At 35.9% G+C, this 12,823-nt stretch overlaps 1 protein-coding gene across 1 annotated transcript; it reads right to left on the minus strand.

Moving 5' to 3' along the window:
* Positions 1-1,124: 1,124 nt before the first annotated feature.
* Positions 1,125-5,352, minus strand: foxl2a (forkhead box L2a). Its single transcript, XM_043258312.1, has 2 exons — positions 5,210-5,352; positions 1,125-2,794 (listed from the first exon to the last, which is right to left on the minus strand). Exon 2 carries the CDS (start codon positions 2,779-2,781, stop codon positions 1,861-1,863), a length of 921 nt encoding a protein of 306 aa, XP_043114247.1. The 5' UTR covers positions 2,782-2,794; positions 5,210-5,352; the 3' UTR covers positions 1,125-1,860.
* Between the last annotated feature and the right edge of the window lie 7,471 nt (positions 5,353-12,823).

Below are 12,823 nucleotides of genomic sequence, written 5' to 3' on the forward strand. Positions count from 1 at the left end.
TGAAACACCCTTTTACACGACTTTAGCCTTACTAGTCTACATTACAAAATATGTTTTCCAAATGAAATTCTGTATCAGTCAGCCTACGTTCCAGCCCCATGCTTCGCGCGAACAGAGGAAGTCGGTAAAAATTTTGAATAACTTAAAAAATAATAATAATTAAGGAACGTAATCGTAAAATCTGTTTAGCTATAAAAAAGTTTAATTGCATGTATTTCATTTAATTTAACGTATAATACATTATTTCAATGTTGATTAACTATAATTGATCAAACATTCGATATTATGTGAAAAGGTTTTTGTAGGTTATGTGAAAAGGTTATTATATCCTGTTTGACTATAATCAAAAAGGGGTTATTTTGTTTGCGCATAGCCTATTTTGTTATATAAAATTAAAAAGTGCGAAAGCATGCTCTTTATTTAGCTGGTAGTATTATGATTTTTAACCCGTTTTGATTAACCTTGTTTTGACAAGTTTTTTCTCTCTCTCCAAATGAGCATATTCACCGTCTAATTAATAAATAAAAGACAAACATGCATTTTATTACGGACAGTCGTGTACTTCTAATTTATATGTGTTTTTGTAAGCACGAAATAAAAAGCGACAAAATGCTCAGCTATTCATATGATACAGGGCATAGCTGTTAAAACGTTCAAATTGTTAATTGTTGACACCACGTGCGGAAGCAATAGCACTGAACATACACATAACGACATTTTGTCATTTTGCAGTGTGTTGTATTGAGTCGACGGGGCTAAATATTTACATCTTCCGCAGAATAAATTGTGCCAGATTACGCAATTTTTTCTGCAAGCTCCATTTTGATTTTATAGGCCTTGGAATCACGAATAGCTTGCATTACACGAGTAGCTTTATGATGCAAAGAAAGTGTTTGGAAAATCTTTTTTTTACAGTATTATCTCGCCTATCTATTAAAATCACACGCCTGTATAAACGTAAACCAGGTTACTACAAAGATTAAATAATAAGTTGAAGGCCAGAACTGTATGTTGGCTGAACTCCTAAACAAATCACCTTGTTCTATAATAATAATAATAATAATAATAATAATAATAATAATAGCTGAATTATACCGTATAAATGATCAAATCCAAAACAAGTGTTAAGTTCACAAAGTGTTTATTAAAGAATAAAAACTAGACCTATTAAAAAGAGAAAAAAAGATTGAAAAGTGCTAGTTAAACATGGCCCCAATGTGTCATATATACATTAAAATTATATTTCTTTTTTCCGTTTCCTTTTTCTGTTTTTTATTTATTATTATTTTATTTGTTGTTGTTGTTGTTTTTACAAAGCACAAAAGCTCACGTGCTCTGACTCCTGTATGAAACCCTGAAACACTGAAACAAGAGACTATAACACAGGTGTGTATACTTCGGTTTGTATACCTGTCCAGAGCTCCACTGTATCCTTACACATTCAAAAGCAAATAGAAGAAAAGAGGGTTCAGAACGCAATACTTCACTCCAGGGGCATTGACAGAATGGATTCAGGTAAACATGAACTGTAATTCCATGACGATTATACCTTCAATCTGCTGGCCATCCTCCCATTTGTTTGTTTACACATTCACAACATAAATGTCCACAAGTCTCCTGTAAAGGAAAATATGATATTTATTCCCTGCGTTAGGCAGGCTACAGGCAGAGAAACGGCCAGAAAACGCCCGTGCTTCCACAAGTTTGCGGCTCCAGTAAAAGTTTTTCCTTCTTATCAGTCTTAAATCAGCAGAATTTTATAATATGCCTTTCTGTTTTTTGAATTTGATGGACCTTGTTTTTATTTCTTATTGTACGCGAGAAATTGAATCTGTCCTTGGTCTCATACTCACATCCGAGCTATATATCAATCCGCGCGTGTAGCGCGGAGTGTTTGCTCTCGTGGTCCCAGTACGAGCAGTGCATCATGGAGAGTTCTGCGGGTTGACGCGAGCAAGCAAACTGCAGCCCTGTTCCGTTACCGGTGGACACCGGAGGGGCTGCGGCCGTGGCGGGACTCAGTTGCTGCGCGTGCGGGAGCGCATGAGGGTGCGTGTGATGGTGGAGGTGATGGTGGCTCATGCCGTTGTAAGTGTTCACCATGCCCGGTAGACCTGTGCTCTGCGCCCGCGAGTACGGATTGTACGAGGATGGCGCGGACAAGCCTTTCACGTTAACGGGACTCAAGTTCCCACTGCTCATCTGACAGGAGGTATAGGGCATTGGCGCAGGAGACCACGAGTTGTTGATGAACCCTGATTGCAGGTATTTGGGCGGGGTGAGGTAACCGTACCCGTCACCGCCGAAGAGAGATTTGCCGGGCTGGAAATGGGTCGGTGGAGGCCTGAACGGTCTCTTCATGCGTCGCCGTCGCCGGTAGTTGCCTTTTTCGAACATATCCTCGCATGCAGGGTCTAAGGTCCAATAGTTGCCCTTTCGCTCGCCGCCGCCCTCCCGAGGCACCTTGATGAAACACTCGTTGAGTGACAGGTTGTGTCGGATGCTGTTCTGCCATCCTTTTTTGTTCTTCTCGTAGAAAGGAAACTTACTGATGATGTACTGGTAGATGCCGGACAGCGTGAGACGCTTCTCCGAGCTCTCGCGGATTGCCATCGCGATTAACGCCACGTAGGAGTACGGTGGTTTCTGTGTCGGGTCGGATTTGTCCGGTCCCTTCTCGGGAGGGGTTTCCTCTTTTGTTCGATCTTTCTCCGCTGAGCTCGAGGTAGTGTCCATGAGTATCATGCCGTTATCCTCGGGGCCTGGGTAGGTGGTCATCATTGCACACGCAAACCTACACCAAAACAAAACCGTAGACAAATAAAACAGCTCAGCAATGCTTGATGGCGACCTCAAACGTTAGACTGATATAATTATTCCTTTTTTTGTACGCGTGGAGCTTATTGTCAGCATTAAAGGTTTTACAAAGTTCTTGCGCTTCAGAGTTTCTTCTCAACTAGATACCCACGGAGAAGGAGGGCAAATTGTGGTTTGGTTTCTCCTTAAGCCCGCCTTTTCTTTCTTTCACACACTCCCTCACATTCACACATATTTGATGCGGTAGGACATAAGCTTCCTGATTCGTATGCCTCGAAAGCGATTTATCTGTTTTGCTTCATACCCTCAAAATTCTGAACTTTGTCTCTCACCACAACAATTGAACCAACAACTGGAAAGCGACACAGTTTTAGAAGACGTAATTAGTTCCTATAACAGGTGCAGGAGCTGAACTGTTATACAAAGTTTTGCACAGTCAAACTACTTTTAAAATAAACCAGCCTTCGTCCTCAAATTGAAAACGTGACTTAATGAAAATGAATGATAGCCTAAATTAATATTTAAAATATTATTACAGACTGTTTTAACCTAATATTTGTAGTGGCTAATTATATTTGTAGGCTAGTGGGCTAGTTAAAACTTACTATACCACTGTACAAATTATGTCTATTATGTCTTACATCCTTATGGATTAACTGGAACCATATTTAACACAGGCTATTCCTGTTTTCCTACAATGGTGGGAACTATTTTCATTTCTTTTAAATATAATTATATGGATGTAGCACTATTTAAGATGTAGTAATGCATATTTGGATTATTATACTTGTGTATTCCGTTAGGTTAGTTATTCCCAAGATATTTTTTGGAATAATCTACGCGTTTGATTTGCTGCCGGTTCTGCTTATATCCAATAATAAGCCTCTCTAAGTAAGAACGTGTTAATCAAGAACATGGGTCCAAATGTAAAGGATAATGTGACAAATCACTCATATGGGATCTGTTCTAGTGGATCACATTGCGCCAGAGAATTTATCTCCATTACGCAGGCTAGCAAATGTGTGCCGTGTAGGTCTGAATCTGAGTAAAATTGGGATTATAGACAATAACATTACATATAGCGAGTCATAAAAGAACCTGCCTCTTTCAGCACCAATACTCTGTGCATGACTCATTTCTGGAGACATTATCTTATACGTTAAATCTCAAATTATTACCCATTACACATCGCATGCCCGTAAAAAAATGATGTAGCTCTTTACATAGGCCTAAATCATGCAGCTGCATGTTTCTCCTCTGCATTAACTGAATGCGGTCAACCAAATAGCCTACTCTAAAAACCGTTCTGATGAAAAACGCCTTTAATATAGCGCAGTCTGTGAAGGCCTACGTAAAAGTAGCTCACTTAGAACGAGCAAATTACGGGAATAACTGCATTCCCGTAATAGGCTACATATTACAATATTATTTTGTTGTATATGTTCTTTTTTCCAGGCTTTATTAAACATTTTTTTTTTACAATTAGCCTATTCAATCAACCAAACAAAATTTAATTTATTTATACAGCGCGGATGCGATAATCTGAATAGCTAAATGCATCGTAGGCTAAATGTATTCTCGCAATCTAAAAATAGGTTGAGGTTTGTTTTTTACAGGTCAGTTGCCTCCAGGTTTTTAACGAGTTGGCAACTCGCCTAATTGGCTATACAACACAAGACAGGTTATGACCATTCTTCATCATCATCATTGCACTTGACAGTTTATTTACGACTGTTCTGACGGCTAGTACTGAGCAAGCAATCCACGTGCTGGTTTATAAAGGGTAAATCAAGTTAAGAGCATACAACATCGGACATCTCTGATGGGATAAAATACAGCGTGATTCAATTCCACGAGGTGTGAAAAACATCAGTTGAAAACTGACACGAGCAGAAAACGCGCATAATATCCATGCATTCTGAATCAGCCTAAGCGATTAAAAAGCAAATGCTAAAAGTATTATTATTGCGTGTTATAACACCCACGTTTTGATTTGCTAGTAGCCTGCCATCGAAACAAATTCAGAATAGTCTATCCAAAATCGCCAGTGACGTAATTCTGCTCAAATTTGCAAACACGTTCATTCCATAACAAGATTATTAAAGCAAATATTCGTTAATTAGGGTAAGTTGGCATATTTCATTATTCATTAAAAATCGCTGTTAAAATAACCTGTTATTTTACTTTCTTTTTTTTTAATAATCAATGTCCGTTTATAACATTTCAGAAATGTTTAATTAGTTTATAAATTAAACGTAGATGTTTTCGCAACACGTTTCCAGAATTAACAAATAAAATATTTTCCACCGAGAAAAAGAAAACATGTTTCGTATTGTTTTTTAAAAAAATACATATAAACACAATTCATCAGATTTTAGTCGTAAAAACTCACCGGGGTTGTTAACTCTCACCACGAGCCAAAGATTTTGAAAAATGCTCTTTCAGGTGTGAACAAGATCCATCGTTTGTTACAGGCTCAGTGAGGAAAGGAATATCGAGTATGTGTGAAAAGAAAGGAAGGAAGAGGGAGGAGAGGGAGAATAAGGAGAGAAATGTAATGCATTAGTTTGTGGTGCGTGCTTAAGTGTATACTCTGAAAGACAGAAATTCCCGTTCCCCATACTTTCTGAAATCGGGTTATGACATTAGTTGAACGTTTGGGAGTGCGGGAGGCACACACTGGAATGTTTCACTATATTATGTGGTATACATTTCATAGTTATTAGATTAATTGTCTTTTCTTATGCTTAACCCAACTTAGAATGTATTCTAACAAATATGGACAATAATCTTAAAGCAAATATTCTAACCAATTAAAAAAGTCTCATATGGCTAAAGCAATTTTCTGATTAATAGGCTGTACATGGGCTTAAACAACACTTTTATGTCACACTTTTTCTGTGCATGCAACAACACAGCCATTGTTTCAGATGTGTAGGCTAGAAATATAATGTACATATTAATTCTAATTTCCATCAATGTACTATTGTCTTATCAAAAAGCTGTTCATTGAGATGAGCTCAAGTTAAAGAAAAAAAATCTGCAAAACATTGGCAAACTTTTTTTTTTAAATTATCTCGAAACTCTTGATGTCTGTACGAATATAATTTTCTTCTTTAAAGGGAAAGGACAGACAAGGAGCAAAAAGGGCATGCAGAGATGTGAAAATGGAGAAACGGAAAGAGGGATTAAGAGGGAGGGATGTTCTCCTGCTCCTACTGAGACAGGTGGACATCATCAAGGGAACACACACACACACACACACACACACATCTACAAATTCATTTTTAATCACAAAATGTTACACATTCAAATAAACAATTGGAAACAAAATAAACCTACTGTTAACATTATTTTGTAACACAAAAATAGCATTTACACGCCTGAAGTGAAATTGACAGTTTCACAGCTGACATGTTTAAATCCTCAAAATTAATGGACCAAAAATGTGTAGGTTTAACTCAGGTGAACAAGGTGTTTGTATGATAGGGCGGTCTTTACCTGACACCCCCATGCCCTGCAGTTGCCAAGCTACCAGAGAATGTTCTTGGCAGCACAAAAGCCTACATGTGGGTGGCTATGAATTGTGGGAGATCTTATCGCATCATGACTCCATGACAACGAGACGTTAATGCAGCCACGACACTGCGACAGCGTCACACAGCTGTTTTACTTTTTACTGTTTTTGCCGTTCTCTTCATCTCATCTCTCTTACACTTGTTGTGCATTCATTTTGTTATGTTAATTATTAATGTTAAATGCTAAAAGTGTCTTGATTTGAATCTGTAATGGTTGTGGTGCAGTATAGGTGTGAAAATATGTACATTGACATAGTATGGAATTAACGTTCAGAGTACTGGAGCACTGGAGATGTTGTAAAACAGTGTGAAAAAAAAGCAATGAATCATTCTAAAATGTATTTGTGAAGTGTGTTGGTTATGCATCTGGATATAAGTGTTCGTATTTATTTGCACGTGTGATTAAAATGGTGTGTGTGTTTGTGTGTGTGGTCTTTGCACACAGTCGTGGAGTTACTTCCTGCAGGAAAAGAAAAGTAAAACAGGACGTCTTCAAATCCGCAGGGAAAAGGATTCAAAACCTGTGTCAGACCTCCACACACACCATCTCGCTCCTTTCATTTACTACATCCCTCAATCATTCCGTCTAAAGCTTTCCAAAAACGTAATATGTTATCCGTCATCATACAAGTATCTTTACTTTTATGGCCTATTTTCGTGTCCTGCTTTTATTTACGATGAAACTGTTAACATGTGTTCCAAAGGTTGGTGTTTATGTACAAGTTTAAATCGAGACTCAAAATTTGGAGGTTTGAAAGCATAACGGTTAAAGTGTTGTTGTTAAGTTGTTCATATAACATTTATAAATCATAAAAATCCTAAAGTGTATAAAGCCTACTTTTTTGTGGTGACTGATAGATTGGTGTTGGTAACATTTTATTTTAAGGACCAATATTAAATATTCAATAAATGCCTTATTCTTTATATCATATGCTATATCTCTTAATCTTACCCTATACTGAAGTGTAACAAATACCTTATTATTAACAAGCAGTAAATTAGTTTGACCTTGGTGTTATATTCCTTACAAAAACATTATGCAAATATTGGGAATATATAGCAAATGAAAGAAAAAATACTTTTTTACTAAATGCTCCCTGTTACATGTGAACTATCTTACTATCCTCCGTGTTAACATTTAACATTGTTACCCTTAGGGATGCATTTTAGGCAAGAATGGCCCACAAAGAGAGGGCGATTTCTGATTGTGTTTAGCTGTAATATTTCACAGTGGCATCAACACATAGGTTACGAGTATCTCTTATTATTGATGTAAAAGAAAGCGATGCAAATGCAGCATAAAAGATTAAGTGAAAGAAAGTGTAGGCTGTTTACCTTGGAGAGTAATACGTTAAGAATGTTTAGTGTGAGTGTTTATAGGAATAATCAGCCCCAGATGGGGATTGTTTACTGTGGACTCTTGGCAGATGAGAGCATTAACAGGTAATTGTCTAATCCCTGTCAGTCTCTTTGAAATGGGGCTAACGTTTCATTTGGTGTGGATAATCCTGCCTGGCTCTTATACTCTAGAGCACAGAGTTTGGAGGATCAGGCTTTGTGTCTCTGCAGCGGAAGATGATAGTTCACATAGGAGTATGTCTGGATACAGATGACATCTGAGGTTTAGTCCCGTAATTCCATTTCTTACATTTCATTTCAATATGTTAAGGTTATTGTTTCTGTTGACATTTGCTGAAAAATATAATAAAGTAAATCATCAATTCACAGTATATGGGCCATTGTACAGAACTGGTCCAGAGTCAAAGTTGGAAATGTCTTGGGGGGGAAAAAAGTTGTATGTATGCAAATTGTATAATACCCAAGGTACACATTTCTAGTAATAACCAAAAGTTCATAACATTTGATAATTCAGTATACTTTATTTCTGAAAACATCCCGTGTTTCAGTAGTGCTATCTCATTTTCAATTGTGACAATAATGCTTTGATAGTGACCACATAACTTAAAAAAACTTTAAGTCACATATTAAAAAAGAAATGTACTAAAATTTAGTTTTTTTTTTCCCCAAATATGAAGATAATGTCATAATAATGACTTGTTTTTTTGTGGTGACAATTCAATGGGATAACACGCTAAAAAAAGCCACCAAATTTATCGGTAGTAACGATTTAAAAAACTTTTGAACCTGGCTCAAAGATGCTACAGCACATGGTTAGCTAGCATAGTCCTGAAAAGGTATATATATAAAAACAAAATGTTTTAGAAAAAAACTCCCAAAAAGTGTGATTAGTTTTACACACAGATTTTTCAGATTTTTTTACGCATTTTTCTCAAAATGATGAGACCTATCCACTCATACCTTGTAGCTATAAGAGAGATGAATATTTCCTGATCACAATGTGTGAGTTTAGATCAAATCAGTCTCAACCAATAGACTAAACATATACTGTTTCGGTGGTGACATGAAAAATGCAGGACGCATTATTCTTATTTTTTACATGAAGTTTAATCATTTACAAAGAAAACTGATATATCTTTTAACTATAAAAGTACAAAAGTATTTCAATATTTGTAGTTGGGGTTAATATATTTTATATATTAAGGGTTGGGGTCTGGGACAGCAATCTGCCAGTTGAAAGTACCTAGTAAATTATGGTTTTCATATATATTAAGCTTACTAATATTTTAAATATTATTGTGGGTTTTTAACAGATAATAGAATGTCCTTAATACATGTCTATGATTTGCATAATACACTCTAAAAATGCTGGGTTAAATAATATAGTATGGACAAAACCTGTAATTGTGTTGTGTTGATCCAGCGGTTGAATTGCTACCCAGAAGGTTGGGTTAAACATTTAACTGAGCCACACAGTCAAAACAATCCAATTGATGGGTTTGCCCATATTTCACCCATCACTAGGTTGTATTTAACCCAACATGTTTTAGAGTGTACTAATCCATTTTGAATATGTTTTTGTTTGCAGGACAGCAGTTTGCACCACTTCTGTAGAATGGCTCATTTCATTTACATTCATCCATTACAGCTGCAGACTCTTGCAGAAAATAGGTTACTAATGTAACTTAGGCAGGTTTAAAGAGAAATATTTAAAGAATATCGGATTAAAAAAATTCCTTCTTCAAAACGTTCTGCCATTTGTTACATTAACTGAAACCATCAGGCGGCATTAATGGAAGATATTTCGGAAAACATAAAGGAAGATATTTAGGAAAAATGTTTGTAATCATGCTGTTTTGGGCCACCATTGACTTCCATAAATAGGGACAAAAGTCAATGGTCACCCAAAACAGCCTGGTTACACACTGTCTTCAAAATATCTTCCTTTGTGTTCAGCAGAACAAAGAAATGTATACAGATACGGAACTACTTGAGATAGAGCAAATGATGGCAAATTTTTATTTTTGGCTGAACTTTAGTATCTTTAAATATCTATGGATCATTTGTACTGTATAAATTTGTGTAGACCGGTTTGTAGAACGATGCGTTAAAAGAGGCTTGATCATTTGATCATGGGTGCTTTTTAAAACATATAAATTGTTATTTTGCACAAGTTTTGTAACAGATTTAGGGGTGGGGTTAGGTGTGGTCATTCATAAAAATAACACCTAGTAAATTATGTAATTGTAAGTTTAAAGTTTATTAAGTAAAATATACAATCTTGTAGCTTTATTTTTTTCTGTGGTTTACACAATTTTCCATCAAATCAAAGTTTGCAGTGAGTTACCCAATAGCTAACAGGCTATGTTAATAGCTTATAACTCCTAAACAAAGACCCCTACGGGAATAACAAAAAGAAACTGCAGTAAACATAAAGCTATTATGCTACATACCAGTGTGTTCCACAACAAAGCTGATGAAACAAGATATTATCTCCTTTACTAGTACTAGCACCACCAGTAAGTATCCACTGAGCAGTGAAGATGTCAATGGAGACTATGGAGGAACTGGCAGAGTGGATGACCATGGCAATATTGGAAGGATGGACATCCATAGCAGAGCTCGCTGGACCGCTGACCATGGTGGACCGAGTGAATCGGAGACAGGAGGATTGTGAAAATAAAATGTAATCATGTATTCAATAAAAGTAACTGCAGTCGGGTTACAAATATTTTAAGATAATATTTAACAAAACATAATCTGATTACAATCACTTATGTTTTGGAATCTTATTATAATTAATACAGATGTAAACATGTAAATACATGTAAACAGTTCCTTACTGGTGACAGGGCATTAAATTTAAACGAATCCGAAACATAATTTTTGTCATATTATATGTGATGGATTTCATTTTTGCATTCATTTAATTACATTTTTGCATCATTATGCTTTAACACAAACTACTCTTAGAATTTATGTTTATTGAAAAACAAGTTTAATATTCGTTTCAATGTATCTATCAAAGTATCAAGAAGATAAATATGAGCATTTTTTCAATGCCTGTTAAACAAGGTTTCAAATGAAACCAATCAGTAATTCTGAGCAGTTGTAATGCTAAGAAAAAAATGGGGGCAAGTCTTTTCAGTCATTTGTTTTCTTTTCCTCTGGGATATTTCTAACGTGTTTATTTTAGATATGAATGACAAGTAAGTCATACAGGCATGAGGGTTAGTTTAAATGACAGATGACAGATTTTTTTTAACAATTTATTTCCTCATACTGCAAGCACACACAGAGGTCAGAAAAGTGTTGTGTCTTTTTTTCTAAGTCCCTTCTTTTTCTTTTTCTCACTTTAGAAACATGCACATGCATGCACACATCCAGCACACAGCCTTTGTTTTCTTTCTGCTTTATTAGTGCTCAGCCCCCCTAGAAAGTGCCTATAAAGACGTGTGTGTTTGGGTGTTCACTTCAAAGCTACACACACACACACACATACACTCACACAAGCTATGAGACTTTTCCTGAGGGAAGTGTTGTTATGTGTTTGTTTTTGGGACAATCCTCAGAGGCTTTTTTTTAGAAACCTTTTAGATTTCGGAACCAAAGCTGATTAAAGCAGGCGGGGGTCTATCAAGCGACGGCCATCACTCAGCACTTCTGCCCAGCAGGAAGTGCCTATCAGAAAGTTGGGAAGGATCTGCAGCTATGGCACGAAAGGCGATCTCACTACAAATGGCATAACAATTACAGTATAACAGCATTGTCATTCGAAGTCTGATGTCATATTACCATGGTACAGCCCAGTTTTTCTGTCATCTGATTCCATCATTATTATGATATTGAACATCTAATCACAAATTAAATTTTTACAAAAATCTGAATTAAAACAACTTAATTAATTAAAATTACAATTATTTCACATAATTTGGTTTCACTTTATTTTAAGGATCCTTTAAGGTTCCCTTGTTACAGTGTAATTGCACATTTTATTACTGAGTAACATTAATTAACTACCCACTATATGGTTAAGGTTAGGATTAGGATTTGACGTAGGGTTACTTGCATGTAATTATTCATAAAATATAATTATATTTAACTACACGTAACATGTAAAGTGACACCTTAAAACAAAGTGTTATAGGTAATAGTATGGTAATAGTTGAGAATATGCAGTACACTATATTCCATATGGAACAGACTTTTCTATTTTATTTAAAGAGACAGTACTTGAAACAAAATTCTCACAGATTAAGAAACACCACTGTGTAAAGCCAAGCCTTTTATATATATATATAATATATATATATAGTCAGTATATATATATAGTTTCACCCCGGTATAGTGGGGGCATGTTGATATAGGGTCTTATTATGATGGTTGTCAATGTTTTTCAAGTCACTTTTTTTCTCATAGCAAACTGATCTCATCCTCAGATATTTTGGTAAATGCAGGTTAACATTGCATGATCAGCTGCCCGTCATGTTTTCCCACACACACTGCTGAAACAAAAAAGCAGTTGCACTTTATTAAAGAATAGACATGGATCGCGAGAGATGGAGTCAGAAACTGACAGCCTCAAATCAAATACAGGTGCTTACACTTCCTGTTCTGCCAAGTTCTTTCCTGTTCACCTTCCTATGCCTCTGTGCAGGAAGACCCTTTTCTTCTAAAATAACCTATGCCCGTAGCATTTACCTCTTAAGTCCTTCCAACGGTGAACAAAAGGTTAGAGTTTTCTGTGTTCTTTCTTCTTTAAGCAAGATGTGTGTGGTTAGCTTCTCCAAACGTTTTTTATCTGGAGTTGTTTTGAAACCTTTTTTCTTTCCATTAATCAACTCTATCTTTGAACTCAACTACACTCTAAGAAATTTGCTGAAATACAGCCCAACGTATTTTATTAATTTGAACTAATTTTAAATATGCATTGCATTTAGTTAGTGCTCTACAGAAAAACAATACACACGATAACAAACAATAACAAAAACACATAACTCTTATCTGTGCAAAATCATGGTCAGTACTTTTAGAGCAAATGTGTGTCAGTTATACTATTAAGTAGTCAG

This window comes from Puntigrus tetrazona, chromosome 15, assembly GCF_018831695.1.
Source record: "Puntigrus tetrazona isolate hp1 chromosome 15, ASM1883169v1, whole genome shotgun sequence".
Classification (NCBI taxonomy): Eukaryota; Metazoa; Chordata; class Actinopteri; order Cypriniformes; family Cyprinidae; genus Puntigrus; species Puntigrus tetrazona.

Bases quoted from the DNA above. Each gene is read 5' to 3' on its own strand.
- foxl2a (XM_043258312.1), bottom strand. From the start codon at position 2,781: ATGATGACCACCTACCCAGGCCCCGAGGATAACGGCATGATACTCATG.